General features: G+C 65.4%; 1 protein-coding gene and 1 long non-coding RNA gene across 17 annotated transcripts in view; both read right to left on the bottom strand.

The window, feature by feature from the left end:
• Nucleotides 1-15,123, bottom strand: part of MEGF6 (multiple EGF like domains 6) — an 87,181-nt gene extending 72,058 nt beyond the window's left edge. For all 16 annotated transcript variants that reach the window (XR_005648562.1, XR_005648563.1, XR_005648565.1 and 13 more), the window contains exons 1-3: nucleotides 14,999-15,123; nucleotides 9,653-9,787; nucleotides 5,064-5,173 (exon numbers count right to left, since the gene is read on the bottom strand). Coding sequence is in view for 10 of the 16 variants with exons in the window: in XM_039842387.1 (XP_039698321.1) it covers nucleotides 5,064-5,173; nucleotides 9,653-9,787; nucleotides 14,999-15,108 (355 nt within the window). In the remaining 6 variants the exon portion in view is untranslated. The remainder of the gene's footprint in view (nucleotides 1-5,063; nucleotides 5,174-9,652; nucleotides 9,788-14,998) is intronic.
• Nucleotides 15,124-16,736: 1,613 nt separating this feature from the next.
• LOC120585893 (uncharacterized) lies at nucleotides 16,737-21,616 on the bottom strand. Its single transcript, XR_005648569.1, has 3 exons — nucleotides 19,813-21,616; nucleotides 17,962-19,021; nucleotides 16,737-17,745 (listed from the first exon to the last, which is right to left on the bottom strand). It is a non-coding gene; the product is annotated as an uncharacterized LOC120585893 (long non-coding RNA).
• Nucleotides 21,617-21,634: the final 18 nt, after the last annotated feature.

The raw sequence follows: 21,634 nt of genomic DNA, 5'->3' as shown, positions 1-21,634 counted from the left end.
AACGGCAGGAGGGGGCGGAGCCCCGCTGCCCCGGGGCGCCCCGATGCAGCGTCCATGAGGATGGGGTAAGCCCCTGGTTGTCGGGCGCCACCGGCCCTCACCCCCCAGCCCGCACGCTTTCTTTTCGGTCACCTCCCGGTCACCGTGCTACTAGGCGGGTCTCGGAGGAATCCTAACACCACTAGAAGCTTCCTGTCATTCTCTGGCACGGTGTTACGCCTTCTCGGTCCTACAAAAACACTACACGAGCCCCTGACATTGTCCCACCCGGGCCTGCATTGAAGCGAGGACGTTTCACCGTGGCCGGCAGGTGTCCGCTGCTCGTGGCTGCCCCTGCCCTGCCCTGGCCTGGTCACCTCCCCGTGTCCCTTGGCCACAGAGAGCCTGGACCGAGAATGAGGGAAGGGCTGGAGGATAATGAAGTGAGGGGAGGGGCAGAGGGCAAGAAGTGGGGGCTGGAGGCAAAGCCGGAAACCTGACCCCCCACCCCCACCCCCAGGACCCTCTGCAGGAGGGTGGGGCCCCTCCAACGGTGGCCTGGGCTTGTCACCATGCTCTCTGATCCCACTCAGGAGCTTAGAGGACCCGGACCCAGCCTGCAGCCCTGACGCCCGTAGACATGCCAGCTGGGAGGGGACCAAAGGCAGCCGCCCCAGACTGTCACCTGACCCACCGAGCAGGGCCTCCCAGGGGCAGGGTGAGCATCTGAGCCTAGACAAGGCAGAGTGACCGCAAGGGCCGGGCTCACAGCGAGAAGCAGAGGGGCAGCTGGAGAGAGGCCCCATGCACTGCCCACCCTCCCCAGCCGGCGTCTGCCCACGCCAGCTCCCTTCTGCCCCCACACATCCTCCCCCCTCCCCCTGCCACCCTCACACGCCCTCCTGCTCCGGATCCAGCCAGCTCCATGGACATTCCCAGCCCCGCCGGGCTGTCCATAGAGGCCCCAGCTGGCCCTGGGCTCCCTGTCACAGCCTCGGCGTCTGCTAATGGCCAGCCTCCCCATGAGATCTGAGCTTCCTCTGCCAGGCACTGCCCTGCTGGGTCCCTCTGAACCCCCAGTGCCTGGCAGCAGCTGGGCAAAAACTGAATGAGTGAGCGAGTGAGTGAATGAGTGAGTGAATGAGTGAGTGAGTGAATGAGGAATGAATGAATGAGTGAGTGAGTGAGTGAGTGTGTGTGAATGAGTGAGTGCATGAGTGAATGAGTGAAAGTGAGTGAGCGAATGAGTGAGTGAATGAACGAGTGAGTGAATGAATGAGTGAATGAATGAGGAGTGAGCGAGTAAATGAGTGAGTGAGTGAATGTTTGAGTAAATGAGTGGAGTGAGTGAATGAGTGAGTGAGTGAACGAGTGAGTGAACGAGCGGAACGAGGGAGTGAAATGAGTGAGTGGAGTGAATGAGGAGTGAATGGAGTGAATGAGTGAGAGTGAGGAATGAACGAATGAGTGAATGAGTGAGTGAGTGAATGTTTGAGGAATGAGTGAATGAGTGGAATGAATGAGTGAAAGGAATGAGGGAGGAATGAGTGAATGAGTGAGTGAGTGAAATGAGTGAGTGAGTGAATGAGTGAGTGAGTGAATGAGGAAAGTGAATGAGTGAGGAGTGAATGAGTGAGTGAACGAAAGGAGCGAATGTGAGTGAATGAGTGAATGAAATGAGTGAGTGAGTGAATGAGTGAATGAATGAGTGAGTGAATGAGTGAGTGAATGAGTGAATGAGTGAATGAGTGAGTGAAGAAATACATCGTTAACCTGCTACTTCAAACAGGACAATGCAAGAATCAATAACTCTCCGTTTCAGTCTGAGAAAGTGAAAGTGTCCTTCGGTGTCACTCAGGCAAATGTTCACGTGGACAGTACCGGAGGCTGCAGAGCCGGGCAGGACACTAAAACCGGAAGAAGAAGAGACACGTCCCCCTAACCCCCATCCTTTCTAAAACACGGCCAGCTCCCCGCTGCAGCTCCTGGAGTCCTGAGTGGACAGTTAACGAGGCGCCCTGGCCGTCAGCTGGCCGTGCCGCATCCGGTCGTGTCACTCGGCTCCGAGTCTCATGCGTCTCCCGTAGAAGACGCGCCCACGGCGCCCTCGCCCCGATGAGTTACAGAATCAAACAGGCGAGCCGACGACGATGCTGGCCTTCGGAGTCAGGGGTGCTTGTGATCACGCCAACTAGATTCCTCCTGGCACGGGAAGGGTCGCCCCGACTCAGTCCCCACTCCGGGGACGTCTCGTCAGCAAGCCCCAAGGTCCCTCCGCTGGAAGTGGGAGGCGTCGGCCCCTCTCCAGTGCCCGCTTCCTGTCATGTGCTCCTGCAAAGGCCCCCACTACCTCAGACATCCGCAAGAATCGTTAAGATTTCAGGCCATCGCTTTAGAACTGAGAGTGCGAGGCGGTCCCTCGTGATGCCCAGACGAGCCTCTGCGCCGTGACATTCACTCGTAGGCAGATGAACAGCACCGTCCTGCCGACCTCTGAGGGCCTCCTGCCAGTGCCCGAGGACACGGCGCCGGGCAAAGCCACCGGTCATGGCCCAGGGCACCTCGTGGGCTTCTTACTGGGGGTGAGTTTTCTTGGGAATCACGTGACTGAAACATCCTCCGACAGGCAAAGCGAAAGAGCCCAATGAAATCGTCACTTGATCTCAATTCATGCTGTTTCAACCGCTTTCTGACTTCGGTTAAGACCGTAAGCAAACGACTTGGCCACAGCCTGTGAGCACTTTCCCGAGTGTCACCTGCTGCTGCTGCTGCCTCAGCTGCGGGCCCGGGCAGCACCGCCACCCCGGGCGGGAACCCCGGCTGCTGGGGCCCCCACTCCCCATTCACACGCTGGCAACCCACACACAGAGGACGCGTGAGTGCCCCGGGAAGCCAGACCACAGGCTTTTGCCGGGTCACCGAAATAAATGGATAAAGCCAGATATGTAAATAGCTAACTCCTGCCCTAAAAATAAAATTTTAAAAACAAACAACCAAGAAAGCCAAAGCTTCAAGTTCCGGATACACACAGGGATCCTGTCCCGTAGAGATCCTGTCCCGTGTCTCCTGGCTGATGTGACAACCTGGACCCCCGAGGCCAGGCGCAGTGGCTGAGACCCGCCCCCCCCCATTCCCCACCACCCCAGCCCTGCCCCATCTGCAAGGCCCAGGGCAGGGGCCCGGCCAAAACCCCGCCCGTGCTGAGGAAGTCACCCAGTTCCGCCATCTGGGCTGGCGCAGGCCACCGAGCAGTGTCGCTAGCCAACCCTGCACCCCAACTCCTGCCAGCGGCCTGACCAGGGCAGGGCCACCGAGTCCTCCTCAGGCAGGAGAGCTGGAGCTCGGGCTGAGCCAGACCGGGGAAGAGACTGTCACGGCCACTGGCCCTCTGTAGCATCGCAGGGTTGACTTCGAGTTCTCTAAGAGCCAGCACCCGGGCTTAGCGCCGCAGTGGGCAGAGGCCATCTCGGCCCCGGGCCCTGGCCGGCCCTCGGCCCTGTCGTCCCTCCCGCCCAGCCCTTGAATGGTCACTCCAAGACCCAAGTGAAACCAAGAGCCACAGGACCCCCGCTGAGGGGCACGAGGGGACATAGTCATGGGACCGCTGCCGGACACGCCTGGGCCTGCACCTGGATGCCCTCTCCCGGCCACACGTCCCTGCCCCCGTGTCCCTTCCTGGGTGCGAGAGGCTGAGCTCCCGCCGCCACACCCCAGGGGACGCAGGCCCAGCCCCACTTCCTCCCCGGCCCCCCTTAGCGCCTTGCAGATGCTCCAGTCACCTTGGCAGGCAGGCCGGAGGAGCCCCCGCCCCAGCAGAGCGGAAACACAGGACCTGGCTTTGATGTGTGCCCCGCACCCCCTCAGCCAGCCCCTTTGTTCCCCGGCCGCAGAGATCAGCGCTCGGCGAGCTGTCGGAGGGACGCCCCCGCCCTCGGCCGCTGGCCCGCGTCCACCCGTCCCTGTCCCCGCTGTCCCTCCCGAGGCCCCTGGGCTGCCTCCCTCTCCGGTCCTGCGCCTGCCTTCCTGCAGGGAAGGATTCATTTCCTCTCCTGGAAAAACATCCCCACATCCTTCCCTTTCTCCTTTTCCACGGAGTTCACACGAGGTCGCCCTCAGCCGCCACGTTTCCTGTGTGAGGAGGGACCCGGGGGCCGCGAGGACAGGCTGTGACATGAATCCCGAAGTCCGGTTCCCACAGGTCACAGAAGGGTCCGCCCACTGTCAGCCCCTGGAGGTGTGGGAGCCGGGACCCCAGCCACCTGTCACGTCACAGGAGGCCACGTCACCGTTTTAGGGGCTACCAGACCTCCGGGCCACCTCTCCAGGGGCGGGCTGCTCAGTCCCCTTGTCGGCCAGCGCCCGCTGGGCGCCAGACAATGCAAGCTGCTCACACATGCTGGGGGCCGGGAGGGGGCTCCCCTCTCTGCCAGGTCCTCCCAGAGTCCCCCTGGGAGGGAGGAAGCGACTCCATCCGGCAGATGACGGGACCGAAGCCCGGGGTGCAGCGGTGGGCGTGGGGCCGGGTGGCTGTACCACATGCCCACGGGGACCGGGCCCCAATGCCTAGCCGGGCCCTCCTGGGAACAAAGCGGGCAGAAGGCCCCCCAAGAGCAGGGCTGTGGGCATGGTGGGCAGGGGGGCGAGGGGTCACACGCCATCCACACCCCATCTGTGACGCTGACCCCGAGCCCGGCTGAGGCGCCTGAGCCCAGTGACACCAACCGTGGCCCCGGGCCGCCCTCGGGCCCCTCCCGATGACCGGCCCCCGGGCGCCGACCACCCCCCACCCCCACCCCGGGCTCAGAGCCGCCACCGCCCTCTGCCCTGGATCCCTGCCAGCTTCCCCCACGCGGACGCGCTCCTCGGCCTCCCTCTGCTCACTTCGTCCTAACAGCCTTTAGTGAGCAGAGTGGCCGACCGCGGGGCCCTGGACGTCTCTCGTGCTGCTGTGACAAGTTCTATCGAGAGTAGAAAGTGGGGGCCTGCGTGCCACGGCGGCTGGGAGGGACACTGCCCGCTGGACAGGCCTCTTCTGAGAGGGGATCGGTGTCTGCAGGTGGCAGCAGGCAGGTGGGGACACTCACCAGAGAGGCAGCCCTGGTCGCCGGGCTGCTGGCTCCACCCCGGGCAGCACCTGAGCACGGTCTGGGCCTCCATAGAGTACACCTGCCTGTAGCCTGTGTAGTAGAAGGTTCTAGAAAACCAGGGAGAAGGGAAGCGTTTACCGTCCAGAGACCAGGCCTCACGGCAGTTCACCCGCTACGTCTGGCTCTCGCCATGCTCCCGCCCCAGACTGAGTCTCCGATCACCCTCAGTTCACAGCCGAGCAGGTGGAGGCTCGGAGGTGGGAGGGAGGCCAGCCAGGGTGCACGCCACCCCGGACCAGCGGCAGTGGCTGCCTTCAGCACCCTGGCCCAGGAGCACCCACACCCTCTCCCACGCCGGCCCAGCTCCACGCTGGCATCTGGAGGGCATCACGCCCACACAGAGACACCCTTGAAGAGTCCAGGGCAGTCACCCTGGATGTGCCAAGCCAGGGAGCAAATCTGGCTCCTGGAATGGCCCCCGAGGTGCCCGGGGCTGGGCTGGCCGTGCTGCGGTGGCACCTGTTCAGACCCCGGCTGTCACCCCGCCAGCACACAAGGAGGCGGACAGCGGGGCCGTCCAGGAGTGTCCAGGGGACCCCTGACCCCACCCGGGAGCGTAGGGCTGCACCAGGGAGACAGGGCGACCAGAAGGCAGGAGACGGGGCCCGAGTGTGCTCAGCAGAAGGCTCCAGGGGCAGAGGGCTTCCCCAGGGAGGGCGGCCTGGGCCCACGGCTTGCTCCTGCTCAGACGGGTGGGTGTGGCCTCACAGAGGCTGAGCAGAGAGAGGCAGAGCCCCACTCAGAGGCTGGGCCCCCTGGAAGAAGGCGGCCAGGTCGGGCACCCCGGGACACAGAGAGTGGCACTGGAGCCGAGAGAGACAGCTCCCTAGGAGGATGGAGGGCCTCCCGTCTGTCCCCCCTGAAACCCAGAGGCCAGCTGCCCCTGGCCACCTGCACCTCGGGGTCCCGAGAAGCCAGCCGCTCACCCTCTGCAAGGCGGCCTGCCCAGCCCAGCCCAGCCCAGCCTCCCACGGCGGGCAAGGCGGTCTTGGTGGAGCGGCAGCCCAGGACTCAGCCTGTGGCCGTGAACCTGGAGCAGAAGCAAGCGTGAGAGGCGGAGGACGCCCTGGTCCCACACGGCCCACGCGGCCCCCCATTTGGCTGCACCCCGCACCCTGGGCTCCTACAGCCCAGTCCTCTTCAGCTGGGTCTCATTTTGGAAGCATCTCTGCCCTTCTGGAAAGGTCTGTCTCTACTTCTTCCGAGAGTGGGTTACGACACCCCAAGGACCCAGCCCCGCCAAACTCCCCAGGGAGCCACCCCGACTCCCCTCCTCAACTGGTGACGGTCAGCAGGGCAGATGCTTAGCGTCCCTTACTGCTTATGCTGGCCGAGCAGTGTCCCCAAAACCCATGCCCGCCCAGAGCCTGCGAACACGGCCTCACTTAGAAATAGGGTCTCGGCAGATGTCATCAGGTTAAGATGGGGCCACACTGGCCTGGGGCGGCCTACATCCAGTGACTGGTCCTTATGAGAAGAGGAAGTTAGGACACGGGCCCATGGGAGAAGGCCGTGGGACGGCGGGGGCCGGGGTGATGCTGAGCACCCTGGCCCAAGCCCAGGACCGCCAGCTGTCACCAGGAGCTGGGAAAGGCCTGGGAGAGACCAGACTGTCCCTCAGACCTCCCGAGGGAACCACCCGCCCACACGCCGATGGCAGACGTCTGGTCTCGAGGACCGGAATAAATCCGTGTTGAGCCGCCATCTGTCATACTGCTACAGCATGAACAGGAAGCTGATCCAGGGCTCAGTGCTCAGCATGTGCCCTGGGGACCCGCGGCTGTTTCGGATGACAGAGCTGGCGATGCAGATGGGTGGGGGGACAGGAGGGAGGAGAAGCGTGAGAGAGTAGGGTGACCAAAGAGGAAGGGGTGCCCCGCGCCCACTAACACCCTCCCTGGCCCCCACCCCGTCTGCAGCAACGAGGACCCAGGTGCAGCCAACAGCCATCGGGGCGAGGGCCGGACTGCCGTCTGTATGCAGGGAACGACACCCCTGGGTGGGCCAGGGCTCAGCCCTCGAGGGCCCGGGCCGCCCTGGGGACGCGGACCCCACCCACAAGCAGAGCCACCTCCCGGAAGCGCGGTGCGTGACGCGCACGGCACCGGGGAGCTCTGCAAACACCACCTTGGCAGCACATGAAACCACTTGCCGGGGGAGGACCCGCCACGGCGGGGCCAGTGCTTGGCAGGGCGGCGTGTTCGGGCCCTTCCGCCGTAAATATTTATTCCTCTCCCGGGGCTACGTGCAGTCCCTGCGGTCACCGGGAGCCCAGCGGCCACCCGCCTCTGTGCTCCCAGAAGTTATAGACCCCTGAAGAGAGCCAATCAGCCTGTGGCCCCCGGGCCACCGAGAGCCAACCCCTCACTGCCCTGCAGCTCACAGGGGACAGCTGACAGGGGCTCCAGCCAGCACTGGGGAGCTGGTTCACAGCAGGGCCACTGTCCACAGGGGACACGGCTGGTGCCACTCCACCTTCTGCAGCCACCTCGGGGCCCAGGCCACCGTGCAGCAGGATCTGGGGTGGGCCTGGTGGGCGGGGCACCGTGTGGGCTCTGTGCTCCAGACATCCCCTCCCCCCTCCCTCCTCCCCTCTCCTCCTTTCCTCCCCCCTCCTCCCTTCGGAGGACTGCAGCCCCCAGAGGGGGCAGGCCCTTTATGTGGCCTGGGGGGCTCCCCTGTCTTGGGGTGCCTGGCTTGGCTGGCAAGTTTGTGAGGAAGCGCCCCCGACACGCTGGGAGGAGCGACATGGAGAAGTCTGGGCAGTCGGGAGAGGGGGGCCGGGGCTCAGGTGTCCGGATGGACAAGGCGTGCCAGCAGCAGGGGCCTCCCTGGGGCGGCCGCAGCCTCAGAGGCCGCTGGAGGGACCTCTGGGTGAGCCGTCTGGGGAACCCCCACGGGGTGCAGTCGTGGGCCTCGTGGGAGGGGACATGACGTACCAGCAGCACTGGGAGCTCCGGAAGGGAAGGGGGGCTGCTCGAGGGAGCCTGCAGGACACCGGACCTCGCGTGGGCACAGACAGGGGTGGCGAGGGGGCTTGTCCACCTGGGCTGGGCGCCGAGGGGCACGGTGGGGTCGGCACGCCCAGCTACGTCCAGAGCTGCACGGCTACCCGCCCACAGGCCGGGGACCCCAGCTGCTTCCTCGGAGTCCCAGGCAGGACCACTGCATGCCGGGGAGACCCCAGACCCCTTCCAGTGCAAGGGAAACCAGCTTCCCCTCCTGACTTCCCAGGGAAACCCGACACAAACACAGCCAGGCCCCGTGGCCCCCGCCGCAGCCCCCCACCATGGGGCTTTCCCCACAGGAGCCTGAGGCACGCAGCCACTTGCAAACGCTCCTCCCGCCTGGCCGGGCCAGCTCGGGGCAGTGAGGAGAAACCGTGAGGGTGCCCCACAGGGCCTTCCCAGCACGGCCACGTACTCTCTGTCCCCGGGGCCACAGGGCTTCTGGCTGCTTCTGGCTACAATCAATCACACTCTTTCACCAGGAGCTGGAGCACCCTCATTCCCGTTTTGCAAATTCACGCACATCCGCACGGGGCGGAGGCCAGTCGGGAAGGCCAGACTGCAAAGGGCACTCCTCTGGGGGGACGTGAGCCCCCCGACGCCCGGCACACCCCACGCGGTGGAGCGGCCGCCCTATGCTGTAGGGTGTCAGCTACCGTAGCCCTCACAAGAGACACTGATTCCAGATACCCTAAGGTGTTGGGGTGGGGGTTGGGGCAGTTGCCGAGAACCACTGGGGGCACTTCACTGCACCCCTCGGCTCTACTCTGAACCGTACGAACATCCAGCAGCCTGATGTTTGAAACAAGGGCTGCACCCCACAAGGACAGGGCAGGCGCCCTCCGGCTCCCAGGAGCAGGCACAGCAGGTTTGTGTCCCCAGGGATGACACAGGTCAGGCACAGCCCACAAGGCCTGGCTGGGAAGCTGGGCACCACACCCCACCTGAGGACCCTGAGCCACCTGCCCTTGCCAGGCCAGCCCGGGCTGAGGCCCCTTCCCCACTCCACCCCCGCCTTCCCCTGCCCCCCGCTTTGCAGTCAGGCAGATTCCAGAGCGGAGTCTATAAGGAGGGGGAGGTGAGCAAAGGCACGCCCTGCTCGTGATTCTGAAACAACATATTGAGCAACCAATGAAAGGTCTCACGGGACTTGGGGACAGGCCCGGGGTCAGGCGGCCGTGGTCCCAGCCGGGAATGCACGGGCTGGGTGCCCCACTTCGCGCCCTCCCCGGCGGCCAGCACCCCTCCCCGGCAGGGTCCTCAGCTCCCTCACGGGGCCCTCCCCCTCAGAGGTCCCTCGAAAAGTTCCCCCTGCCCCCACAGGGCCCCCTCCTCCCTGCAGCATCCTGCCCCCGCCCACCCACGAAGGCCATCCAGCAGGGCAGGGCTGCCCCACCCCCGGGGGGTGTCAGAGGCCCTGACCTCAGGTGAGGGGCTTCAGGTGGGGGCGCCGGTGGCCCCGGGACGCTCCTGGGTGGTCAGTGCTGCAGAGCCCCCCTCTCCCACGGGCCTACGTACCTCCGCTCGCGGCCGAAACACCACGCCTGCCGCCTGCAGCCCGGCGTCCACACAGGCACCACTCGGCTGAAGGCACGCACGCAGGGCTGGCGGCGGCCCACCAGGCTCAGCTCCCGCTCGGCACACACGTGGGGCCTGGGACAGAGGGCAGTCAGTCGGCACCCGGCCACCCACTGCCGGCAGGAGCCAGCCCTCCTGCAGGTGTCCAGCCGTCCGGAGAGGGGCCCAGGCCCCAGGCCAGACTCCGCGCCCACCCCAGGCCTGCAGCAGGCCCAAGCCCGAGGGCACGGGGGCTCGAGAGGAAAGGGTGGGCGACCACAGGCTGCATCAGGGCATCCCTCACGCAAGGGCTACATCACCCACATGTCACCCGGGGCCTCGCAGAACCCCAAACCGCAGATACCACTGGCTGCTTGAGCTGGGTCAGCAGGAACGGCGACGACGCTGACCTCGAATCTGACCCCGACCCTCGGCTCCCTGCAGCCCCGGCCTCCCGGTCTCAGAGACGTCCCGGGCTGGGGGTGCTGGGGGTGCTGGGGCACGGAGGTGAGTAGGAGTTCACCCCCGGCAGGGCGAGCAGAGCAGGCAAAGCATGGACGAGTGTGGAGCGTCCGGGGCACACCAGGCCGGGGCGCCACCAGCTTCCAGTGACCACTGTCCCATGTGATGACTGGCATCCCAGCACCCTTGGGTGCTTAGACAACGAACATGTCTGCTCAGGAAGGAGGAGGAGGGAAGGGGAGAGGCGTCCTGGCGACAGACCAGCAGTGCACCCCAGGCCCAGGGTACGAGCGTGGTCCCCACAGAGGCTTCACTGCTTCACAGAGTTTGCGAAGCCAGCAGATTCCAAAGGGCCTGAGGGAGAGCGATGGCCAGGGCGCGAAGCCTCCTGCGTGCAGCCAGCGCTGGGCTCGCCCTGGAACGAGGCTGCATTCCAAGCCTGGGCGCAACAGGCCTGGCAAATCAGGCACCAGGGCCCCTCCCCAGCTCCCACCTGAGGACCCCGGCTGTGCCAGATGATGTTGGCATGGCCCCGGCCCCCTTACCTGAAACCGTCTGGCCTCATCACCGCCCTCCCACCCCGCATCGGGCCATCATAATCCCCCAGGGACCCAACGTGCACAGCTGGTCTGCTGGGCTGCCCGGCGCCCCCAGGCTCAGCACATGGGGATGTTGGCCCGCCCTGTCCAGCTGCCCTGGCCCGAGGCCAGCTACACACACACATACATGCAAATAGACATGTACTCACAAGCATTCACATGCATGCACTTACAAGCACGCATGCACACATGCACACACACATGTGTGCACACGCGTGCATGCACACACACACACACACACACACACACACACTCGCCCTCTGGCTCCGGACGGGTCTGGCCAGCAGGGGGGCTCCGGGGTCGGAAGAAACTAGAGCACTCGTCTGTCCGTGACCCCTTCCAGCCAAAGGCGGTTGGCGGGGCTGTGCGCCTCACCCCAGGCCACAGACCCCTCGCCCTACCCCGTGCCCAGGCAGCACCAGCAGCCTCTCCTAGGACCTTGTCAGAAATGCAGGTCCCACCCAGACCCACTGAACCAGAAAGTGGGCCCTCTGGGGCCCTGATGCACACTGTTAAGAGCCACTGCCCGGCGGCCGAAAGCAGGGAGCCCGCTGCTGGGCAGCCTGGGTTGGGGTCTCCGCTCCCAGTGCCATCTGCAACCCGTGAGCTGACCCTCTCTGTGCCTGGGCCCCCACCGGGAAGAGGAGGGCCCGTGGGGAGCTGTGCGGTGAAGTGAGCCGGCACAGGAAGGGCTCCCGACAGCCGGCGGCAGTGGCGGCCACGCTGCCCCCCGGGCTGGGGCACCACGGCAGTGGACGGGCCCCGAGCCCCGGCGCCTCTGCAAACGGAAACTGGCCCAGATGGATGCTGCACGTGCTGCATCACCTTCGCTCCGCATTCTTTTGCCCACACCTGCACCTGGCAACACAGGTGTCCCTGCCAGCTTTCCTAGTGAGCGGGGGAGGGGGGTGATGGGGGAGGGGCTGAGACCCCATGACCTCTGAGCCTCTCCGCTGCAGGCCCAGCCCTGACCTGAAATGGCCCCTGTGCTGTGGACACCCACTGCGAGTGGCTCTGTCACATTTAAGCATGGAGATGTCGCTGAGCAGGGCAGTTACGAGCACCGGCTTCAGGACCGACGGCCCATGCCTGGGGCCCCTGCGCAGCCTGAGGGGTCCCTGTCTGGCATCTGCAAGGGGGCGGAAGTGAGGCCCGCGAGTCTGGGACCCGGCACAGGCCCTAGCTCAGAGGAAGTCCCTGTGCAATTGGGTCCCGGGACCCCACACCCCCTGGAATGTCTCCACGATTCCCTCCTGCTGACCCCAGCTCAGCGCAGAGAACACCAGCATCGGGGCCTCGGGGAGGTGACGCCTCAGAGCACAGGGTGCCGGAGGAGCTGGGACAGTGGTCTGGCCGCTAGGCCAGCAGAAGCAGAGACCCCACGAGGGGCAGGGCAGGAACCCCGGGGGAGCTGGTGCTCTCCCTCAACGGCCTCTCTTCCTCCCCGGCCCTCCGCAAACCTCAGCCATGTGGGCAGCTGCAGGCCAGCGAGATAACCACGCCCAGGTCGCGCAGCAGCCCTCCTGGGCCCCGGAACGGTCCCCCAGGCCTGCAGGGCCGGTCCCTTCCCCCACACATGAGGGCAGCACCCCTCAGCCCCGGGTGCTGGGATGGCATCTCCTCCGAGAAGCTCCCAGCACCTCAGAAGCACAAGGTACATGAACTAGCGGCTTTTCCTTTTGCGGGGAAGGAGGGAGTGCTGGGGAGAAGGAACAGAGACCAGACCCTCACCCCAAGCGGTCAGGGGCACGCCCAGTGGACCCCAGGTGCTGGGCAGGGGTTGCACCCGGATCCTGTTCCCACCGGGGGTGGAGGACGGGAGAGACGCTCCTTGGGTGGAGCAGGGCTCCTGGAGGCTGGCGGCCGTGGGGGAGAGTGGGCATGAATTCGTTCCCCGGGGGTGGGTGGTTCCAGCCCCCGGACCTCAGGATGAGGCCCAGGATGAGGGCGAGAGGGTGGGGAGGTGAGGATGGGAACACCAGGGAGGCTACCTGCAAGACGGGACTTGACCCTACAGAGGGACGGGGTCAATATATCCAGCTGACTCCGAAGCTCTGGCCATTTTCCCAGCACGGCCACCCAGAGGGGCCTCCGGCCCCAGGGGGAAAGCAGAAAGCCGGACCAGATGTCTCCTCTAAACCGAGCAGCCCAGACCTCAGTTGGTCAGAGATCCAGTGTGTGGGGACGCCGTCTTCCTGTCCCCAGACCCGACTCCCATAGCCCAGCGGCCACTCCACGCCCCGGAAGGGCCAGCCATTCTGCTGCAGCAGCAGAAATCCAGTTTAGAGCGTAAATAAATAAATAAGCGAGCAGGCGAGCATTGGACGGTTTTTAATCTGGACACCGTCAGCCAGCACGAGCCAAAGTACCAGCCACATGGCTCCCACGGGTCGACAAGGGCCTCTGGAGCACCTGGGGCTTCGAGTGAGTGGGGTCCCCAAACAACAACCTCCGGCACTTCGCCTCCCCTGGAGCCCGCCACCCACCACAGAGGATCAGGAAACCGGGACCTCCACATGTCTCTCGATTGCCCACTGCGGGTCCCACGGGGACCTCCCCATGTCCCTTAGCTGCCCGCTGCGGGTCCCACTGGGACCCCACTGCAGATCCCTCCGCGCCTCCCCTGCGAGTCCCACTGGACCCCACTGCAGATCCCTCCGCGCCTCCCCTGCGGGTCCCACTGGACCCCACAGCAGGTTAGCCACGCCAGGTGCATAGGAGATAGAAGGGCCTGGAAGGTGTGCTCCTAAGCATCACAGAACTCAACATTCGTGGGGCAATCTGCGGACAGAAGCCCCAAATGGCTACGCCCCAGCCAAGAAACAGGGGCGCAGGCCCCCAGAGGGCAGCCACCCAGGGGTGGCAGTGGCCAGCGAAGCCTGGAAGGAGCCCCGATTTGAGGCACAGGAGAGGAGGCTTGGGCATGCATGAATGAGGCAGGAAGAGTCTGGGGTCTCCTGCCGTCCACTCAACCCACTTTCTCACAGCCCTAGGTGAGCCAGAGCCTCACGGGACATCCCTGGGGCCCAGTAAGGGCGACCCGGAATCTCCACAAGTGCCCTGGGCAGACGCCCTTCCTAAGAGCGGAGCCTTCTGCCATCGTCGTGGGCCCTCCCTGACCAGCACCCTGGAGCTCCCAGGAGCCCGGGCCTCTGGAAGTCCCCAGCCAACCATGGGAAGTGCAGGCCAGCCAAGCAACCGAGGCCATGGGGACAATCCCTTCTGAGGCTGCAGCTTCCCTCGCTCTGGCTAAATTCACTGGAGTCACAGGAAAGAGGGACGTCCGGCAGAAGTCACGTGGGGGTGGACTTAGGCCGGTCACATTTCTGGATGCAAAGGTCCCCCACCCAGAGACCGCGCTCCTTGGAGTGAAGCAAGACTCAGGGTGGGGACCCCACGGGCACGGACTCGCCCCCCCACCCCATTCCACCTGAGGCCTGTCCCGGCTGTCCTGCGTGGCCAGGTGCGCCCAGCCCTGTAGGGAAGCGCTGGACCGGAGGCCCTAACCTGTGCCCGGGCCACTGGCCCACTCCGCAGCAGCCTTGCCAAGCTCGACAGGCCCCGGGTCCCGCCCCCTCCTCGTTTTGGGAGCACTTGGGGGGGCTGCCAGCAGGCTCCCCTCCCCGCTCCTCCTCTTTGGCACCGGTTTTCCTTTGAGGCCGACGCAAGGATCAAGGATCGATTTGCTTGCTGTTTGAGCGAGGCGGCTGAACGGCCGGCTGGGGAATCGTCTTTCAGAAGTAAGTCCCTCTCGGCGGACGCCGTGACCCGCTCTTCCTGCCCGCTCCGGTGCTGGATTCCTCCTCCGGCTCTCAGCCTCGAGGCGCACGTGTTTAACGCATCACCCGACTCCGCGTGGCCCCCGCACAGGCCCCCCAGGCCCCCGGGGACCGGCTTTGGAAGGAAGTGGAACTGGCTGCTTCCTTTCCGCCTTCCCGAGCCCGGCTCCCTGGGCGGACGCGCGCGGCGGGGACCCGGACGCCCCCACTCGGGTCCAGAGCGCAGCATCCGCCGTGGCGTGCAACCCCCATTACCGGGTTAGGAGGGTTGACGAGAGGCAAAGGGAGAGGCTGGTGGCCCTGCCACCGAAGCGCCCCCAGACCCAAACCCGGAACCTCGTCTCTCTTCGCCGCCCCCTCCCCCCTTACGGCAAAAAGCCCGCTGTTCTTAGGACCCCAGAGACAACGCCGCCTGGGGGCCCGGGTCTCCGGACGTCCCGCCGCGCCCTCCCGCCTTCGCTACTTACATGCGGGAATGAGGGCGGAGCAGCGCGCGCGCTGGCACCGCGGGGAGCAGCAGCACCAGGGCCAGGGCCACCGTGCGTCCCGCCGCCCTCGTCTCCGGAAAGGCAGACATCGTGCCCGCAGCTCCGCGTCAGGTCCCTCCTCGGGTCCCCAGCTCGCGGACGGCCCCGGCGAGCCTCAGAAACCCCCGCCCCCACAAGGCCCGGGGGCGGCTCAGGGTACACGAGGCGCAGGCACAGGTGCCCGCGCGGATCCGCCGAGCCCGAGGTTGCTGCAGGTGCGGAGGGTCCGGCTTCCCGCGGGGGCCCCGGGGGCAGCGGAGACCCGCGCGCTTGGGTCTGCCCCGGCGCAGTGAGCCCAGTGTGAGCCGAGCCCCGCGCACGCGAGTCCGGCCCGCCTTCGCCCCGCCCCCGGCCGGACCCCAGACCCGACCCCGCCCACAGCCAGGACGCCCTGCCCAGCCCTCCCGCCCTGCGTCCCGGCCCCGCCTCCATCCCACCCCCTCCTTGGCTCCCGGCCCCTCCTTCCTCGCCCTCTCCGGTCTTCACCCCAGGCCCCTGGCTCAGTCCGCGTAGCCACTTCGCGCTCCCTGCTATTCTCGGGCTGAAAGCCCCAGGTCCCGCGCGGCCCGGGTGACCAACCCCAGCGCGGCACTGCGCCAGGGGACTGGCCCCTTACCCTGTGCAAAGGCTGTTATCCGCGGACGCGGGAGGCCTTCCCAGTCCTCCAGGACAGCCTCTGCAGCCCTCCCCGTGCCTCTGGCCACTCGCCTCTTGGCACCCATGTAGTTGGTCACCGACGACCCTCTGGGCATTTTTCTTCCTATTCTGTGCAGAGTGCTCCTGACCAGTGGCCTGGGGAGGGGGGCGCCCTGCTCCCCAGAGGTGGTCTAGGTCAGGACTCCATCTCTGGAGTCCTGAAATTCATTTACTCCAGGGGGAGGACCATATGCTCCGGGGTCCCTGGGGTGGGACCCCCCCAAAGGTGTTTGAAGAGCAAAGGGGGGTGCAGTTTGGGTGGGACAGATGGGTGGCCAGCAGCTGGGCACTCTGTTGTGTGGAGGACAAATTCGTGCCCAGCCCAGCTGCAGAGCCCACTGCCCAGCCGCTCACTGTCCAGCGCAGGCTTTCCTCCTCCAACACGTCACATGGTCCGAGCAACTGGACCCCTGACCGGGGGAACTCAAGAACCCCTGTCCTCAACAGAGCCCTGGGGTCTCTGGCTGAGAGGGGCCCAGTCGTGGCCAAGAAGCAATGATGATGCAACAGTGCCCCCCACTATCTGAGCCCTCCACACCACCAGAGGGTTACAGCCATCTTAAGGTGGGGGTCCAGCCCTGCTGCCACCCCACTCTACAGATGGGGAATCTGAGGTTGGGGGCAACACCCCAAAGCCACCCAGCTTATAAACCGCAGCTCTGGGAACTGGACACGTGTCTGGCTCTGGGGACTCGCGCTAAGCCCCCTACTCTGCTGCCTGTGAACCTCAGAAAACCACTGCAGCATATGAGCAGAGGTCCAGCAAGCCTGACCCGGGGGGCGGGGAACGGGCTCAGTCAGCTTGGGTTGCCTGACAAAACGCCACAGCAGACAGCTGTTCCCAGAGACTGAAGTCACAGCTCAGGAGGCGGGCAGATGTGGTTCCGGTGAGGGCTCCCTTCCACGCTTGCGGACGGCAGCCCTCTCGCTGCGTGCCCACACGGTGGCGGGAGACAGAAACGGAGAGACGGAGAACCCCTTCTTGCTGGTAAAAATAACTGGTGGCTTTATTTTTAGGGTCGACAGTACACAGCCTTACGCGGGCCAGGAAGAGAGGCCTGAGCGGCAGGCGCCACGCGTGGAAGCCAGGAGTTGACGGTGGCCCAGGCGGCTGCCACCATACAGCTTCCCCACCTCCCTGTCCCGCACCTGCCTCGGACCCTGATTGGTCCGCCACTCCCGGGCCACTGGGAGTCGGGCTTGGTGTGCAGCCTGGTGCGGGCAGATGTGAGCAGACAATGCGTTTCTCTTTCACATCTGGCAAACGACTGCTCTAGCTCGAGTAAAAAGCACGTTTGAAAAACATTGCTTTTCAATGTTTTTGTCTCATCCTCTGCTGGAAATTATAAAAAGAGTCTTGGCCCAGGAAAGAATGATGTGGGACGGAGGAAGAATCACCGCCAGCTCGGCCGGCCAGTTCCAAAGTAGTCTGCTTCCTCCCGCTCCCCGGGGGCCTCCCCTCTGTCCCCCTCTAAGCGCTGAGAGACAGGGTCCCACAGAGAGGCCAGTGCAGCCTTCTGAAGCTCCCTGAGCTGATGGCGTTGGAGATGCAACAGCAGGATCTAGCGTCTCATCTGAGAGCGCCTGGTTCGTGCAGCAACTCCCCAGGGGCCTGTGCGGCACAGACACGGAGGGATCCACACACGGGCCTCACCGGGAGGTGACCGGGAAGCCAGCGTCCTTCTGGCCGAGCCACAGCCACGGAAACTCAGGCTATACAAGGCATGGCATCTGAAGCCCGGGGCCCCAGGCCAAACTCAGCGGGAGGGTCTCAGGGTACTGGCTCTGAGGCTCATCCCGACACCTCGCTGGCCCCGGTGGAGGAATCGGTCAGAGAAGCAGTCTACGCCAACGTAAAGTGGACCCCGTGGCGGCCTGAGTGCGGTGGGCAGGACGGCGATTCTGGAGCCGACGCCTGGGTCAGGGCCCCTCTGCCACCAGACCAGAGGGGTCTGCAGTCCAGCTGTGTGGCGCCGGCCGAGGCACAGTCCCTGGGGGCGAAATGGAGACAGCAGGTGGCAGCCTCTGAAGCTGGTTCCCGCGCAGCCCCTGACCCAGTGGGCCTGCAGGGCCGGGTCAGCGGTGCGAGGACCATGTGGTGAGTGGACAGACCTGGCCCACGCCCCCTCCCTGCCCTCTCCCCTGGGGTGGGGCAGTGCTGAGAAGGGAACGGGGTCCAGAAATGGCGCGACGGTGTTTCAGATCACCTGCCAGCGCTGAGAGCAGAAACCGCCTCCGCTTCACGCAGCAGTGCCCGGTGCTGGGGTGCAGAGGGGGAGCGGGTTCAACTGTGTCCCCCAAAAGATACGTCCGAGTCCGAGTGCCCAGAACGTGCGAATGTGACTGGGTTTAGAAAAAGGGTCTCGGGAAGAGCTCGCCCTGGCCTTAGAGGGGGCCTCGAACTCAGGACAGGAGAAGCAGCGATCTGAGCCAGACGCAGGAGGACAGGCGGCCACATGGAGGCAGAGATGGGCCACGCGGCTCCGAGGCAATGAACAGGAGAGATCACCGGCCTCCACGGGACGCCGAGACAGGCAGGGGGACCTGCCCTGTCGGCGCCTTGGTTCAGACTTCCAGTTTGAGCCACCAGTCTGTGTCCGTTTCTTATGGCAGCCAGAGGACAGCCTACAAGCTGTGATGAGGCCGACCACGGCCCGCCCTCGGGGACCCCCGGCCTAGGGAGGAGACGGACATGCAGGGAGATGCCAGCAGGCCCTCTAGCCTGCTGCCCCGGCAAGACCCCGGCGCGGGCGGACAGAGCTTCCTCCTGGAGCCGCGTCTGGGACACGTGGAGCCCTTGCTGGACGCGCTTTCCACGTGCGGCTCTCATGCTTCCGGGAACGAGGTGGCATGTGCCGCCCTGCCCCCTGCCTCTCATGCCGACCAGAGCCAGAACCGACACCTCAGTCCCAGGTAACGTCCCTTCCAAATCTCCTGGCCCCAAGCCTCCCCTGATGTCCCCCGGACCCCCCGGCTCCCATTCGCCAGTGGGGAGCACTTCAGTGCAGCCAGACCTGGTCACGGGTCACCCCATCACGCTGCGGCTGCGGCCTCCCCAGATGCGAGGTGTGGGGAGAGCACCCGGGGGACCTGGGCCCCTCGAGGTGGGCAGCAGGGTGGGGGCCGTTCCCATGGAAACGACGTGGCTTTTAGAAACTGCAGGAGAGATGTGTGCCATCCTCACTCCCCACGTCCTGCTCTTCCGCGGTCCCCCGTCCTCTGGGAAGGGCATTGCTCTGTCGAAGCTGCCCCTGCTTCTGTCACGACCTGCCGAAGTCAAGGATCAGGGCGCTGCCTGCAACACCCCACACGGGGTCTCTTGGACTGGTCCCCAGGGCCCTCGACAGTCGCCAAGCACAGCCAGAGTCAGATGCAGCTCTGGGACTGGCTGAGTCCTCAGCCTGGTTCCATCGAGAAGGAAGAGGCCTCGCCCAGGATGCAGCTTCTCTGGAAGGTGAGTTCCGCCCCCAGCCCCGGCAAATGGGAGTGGCCTCCGGCCGCACAGAGCCTCCAGCCAGGGGAGCTGGTGCCCGGCCCTCCGACACCCAGCCCGGGGACTCCTGCTTGGCACACGCCTGGCCCCACCGCGCCCCTGGCCACCCCCCGCCCCCAGTCTGTCAGAGACAGATGTGAAAGGCGGGCCCCGCGGGTCGGGTACCACGCTAACCCACGACGTGGAAGTTAAGGTGGGCGTGCACGCCCCCCCGCGGAGACGCCGGTCTTCTTCGGGAGAAGACCCCGAATAATTAATTCCTTCACCCCCTGCTTCAGCTAAGCACGGCCCCGGGCCCGGACGCGGTGCTCCGCCCGTGCAGGCGACCCTGCCACCTGCCGACGGGAGCGGGAACAGCCTTTCCGAAGCCCCAGGGAAGAAGAGGAGTGAACGCAGGGGACTCCGCAGCCGCCTCCCCTGTCCGGTGACCAGCCTGTGTGTGCGCAAAGCGGTGGTCCGCATTTGGACCTTCTCACTGCACGTGTGGTGCCATCTGTCACGGGAGGATTGTGTGACCAAGCCACACGCTCAAGTCCTGTCCCCGTACCTGTGACTGTGGCCTTACTTGGGAACAGGGTCTTCGCAGGTGTGGCCAGGTTAAGGGGAGGACACCACGATGGCCCTGGACAGCGCGACCGGTGTCCTCGTGAGACACAGGGAGAAGAGGGCCGTGTGACGACAGGGGCGGAGATGCGGGTGACAAGGCCGCCGTCACCCCAGAAGCCGAAGAGGGGAGGAGAGGGGTCTCCCCGCAGGTTTCAGAGGGAGCGCGGCCCCGACACCCGGGCCTTCCGAGACTGAGAAACAAATTTCGGCTGTTTTGGGGCCCCCCACTCAGGGCGCTTCGGTGCGGCAGCCCCAGGGAACGACACACCGCCCACTGGTGTTTGCCGCCGCCCGGGACGCTCGGCGTTCCCTCCGCTCACATTGCTGGGGCTTACGGACCTGCAGGTCACGCCCCCGCCTGTGAGGGCGCAGGCTCCTGCCAGCACCCTGGGGACCTGGGGCCCATCCACCCGACTAGTCCTGACCCCCTTTCTCAAAGCTCTTGGTCCCATTCACTGGGGCTTCCGGAATGCTCCCTCTGGGTGACAAGTCAATTCCAGCAGCCCACCCGCAGGACAAGCTTTCAGACGTCCAGGGCTTCCTCACCCGATGTCCAATCGCTCCGTCCAGGCCTCCGCTCCCAGTCGCTGGCCAGACCGGAAGCCTGGACGCAAGGTCCACACTGCTGACCATGTGGGGGGCGCTCCCACATGTCGGGGTGGACACGCCAGGAGCACCAGTCCCTGACTGCTCCTCCCTGGGCCATCACACAGGTTTGCGTTTGCAGAGAGCGACCTTGAGGTGAAGTGACCACCCCCGGGGACGAGGACCAAGCTCGCTCACGGGCCCCGCTTCTCCTGTGACCCACCCATGCCGTGCAGCCTCCACCCAGGGGCACTGGTGTCACCCCTGTGGGAACTGGGGTGCACGGAGCCAGCACACCATGCTGACACTCTGGCCACTGCCTTTCCTGTGAATAACAGTCTTTTGTCCCTGACCTGGGGGCCTCGTGCCTTCTACCAGCATCCCTGACACAGTGTCGGGTTAGTCTGTTGGCTCACGAGTGGGCTGAAATCCTTCACTCTCACGGCTCCTGCAAACACTCCCTCACAGGATCTCAGCCTCTGCTTTCATCCACAGCCACCCCGCAAAACCCGGCTCCAGGCCAGCCCGCTGCCACCCGCTGCTGTGTAGAGGCTCCCAGAACCCCCAGCTGCTCAAGGAGCCCACGCCGGGCTACTCAGCTCCCCTGCTCCTCACTGCTCTTCCGAGCTGTCCGCCTGCACCACACTGCCCGGCTCCATCCACCAGCGCCCAGCGAACATGGCAGGGGCCAGGGAGCGCCTCAGCGCCTCCACCCAGCGGTCCCCTGCCTGCCCAGCCTCACCTGTCTCCGTCCTGTCCCCGAGCAGAGGGTGTCCTCCTGCCAAGCTAACCCGAGCCCTGGGCTGTGGATCCAGGTCCCTCAGCCTCCGCCAGGGTCTGCTCCCTCCTCCTGCACCTGCCACCGCGCTCTCGTCGTCCGCTCCACAGTCGCTCGGCAAGCGTCTCGAGGGGCCGGGCTGTGCAGGGCCACACAGGCCGCTGGGGAGCTGCTCCGGGTGGGTGGCGGGTGCTCTCCGCACTGCAGTGACTACCGCATTTAAGTCTCATGCGCACCTGTGAGCTGGGCTCTTATCCCGGTGCTCCGGATGAGGAAAGGAGGCGGGAAGATGCAGGGACCCGGTCAAGGTCAGCCACAGCCATGCCCGGAGGAGCAGAGCTCAGACCCAGGGCAGGTTGGGCCCTCAGGAGCTAGCTGTGACTTGAATATGACCTAACACCCCCGCCACCTCCCAGAA

The sequence above is a fragment of the Pteropus medius genome, unplaced genomic scaffold, assembly GCF_902729225.1.
Source record: "Pteropus medius unplaced genomic scaffold, Ma_sr-lr_union100, whole genome shotgun sequence".
In the NCBI taxonomy this organism is placed as follows: Eukaryota; Metazoa; Chordata; class Mammalia; order Chiroptera; family Pteropodidae; genus Pteropus; species Pteropus medius.
The sequence above is the reverse complement of the archived record's forward strand: the minus strand, read 5'-3'. Positions and strand labels throughout refer to the sequence as shown.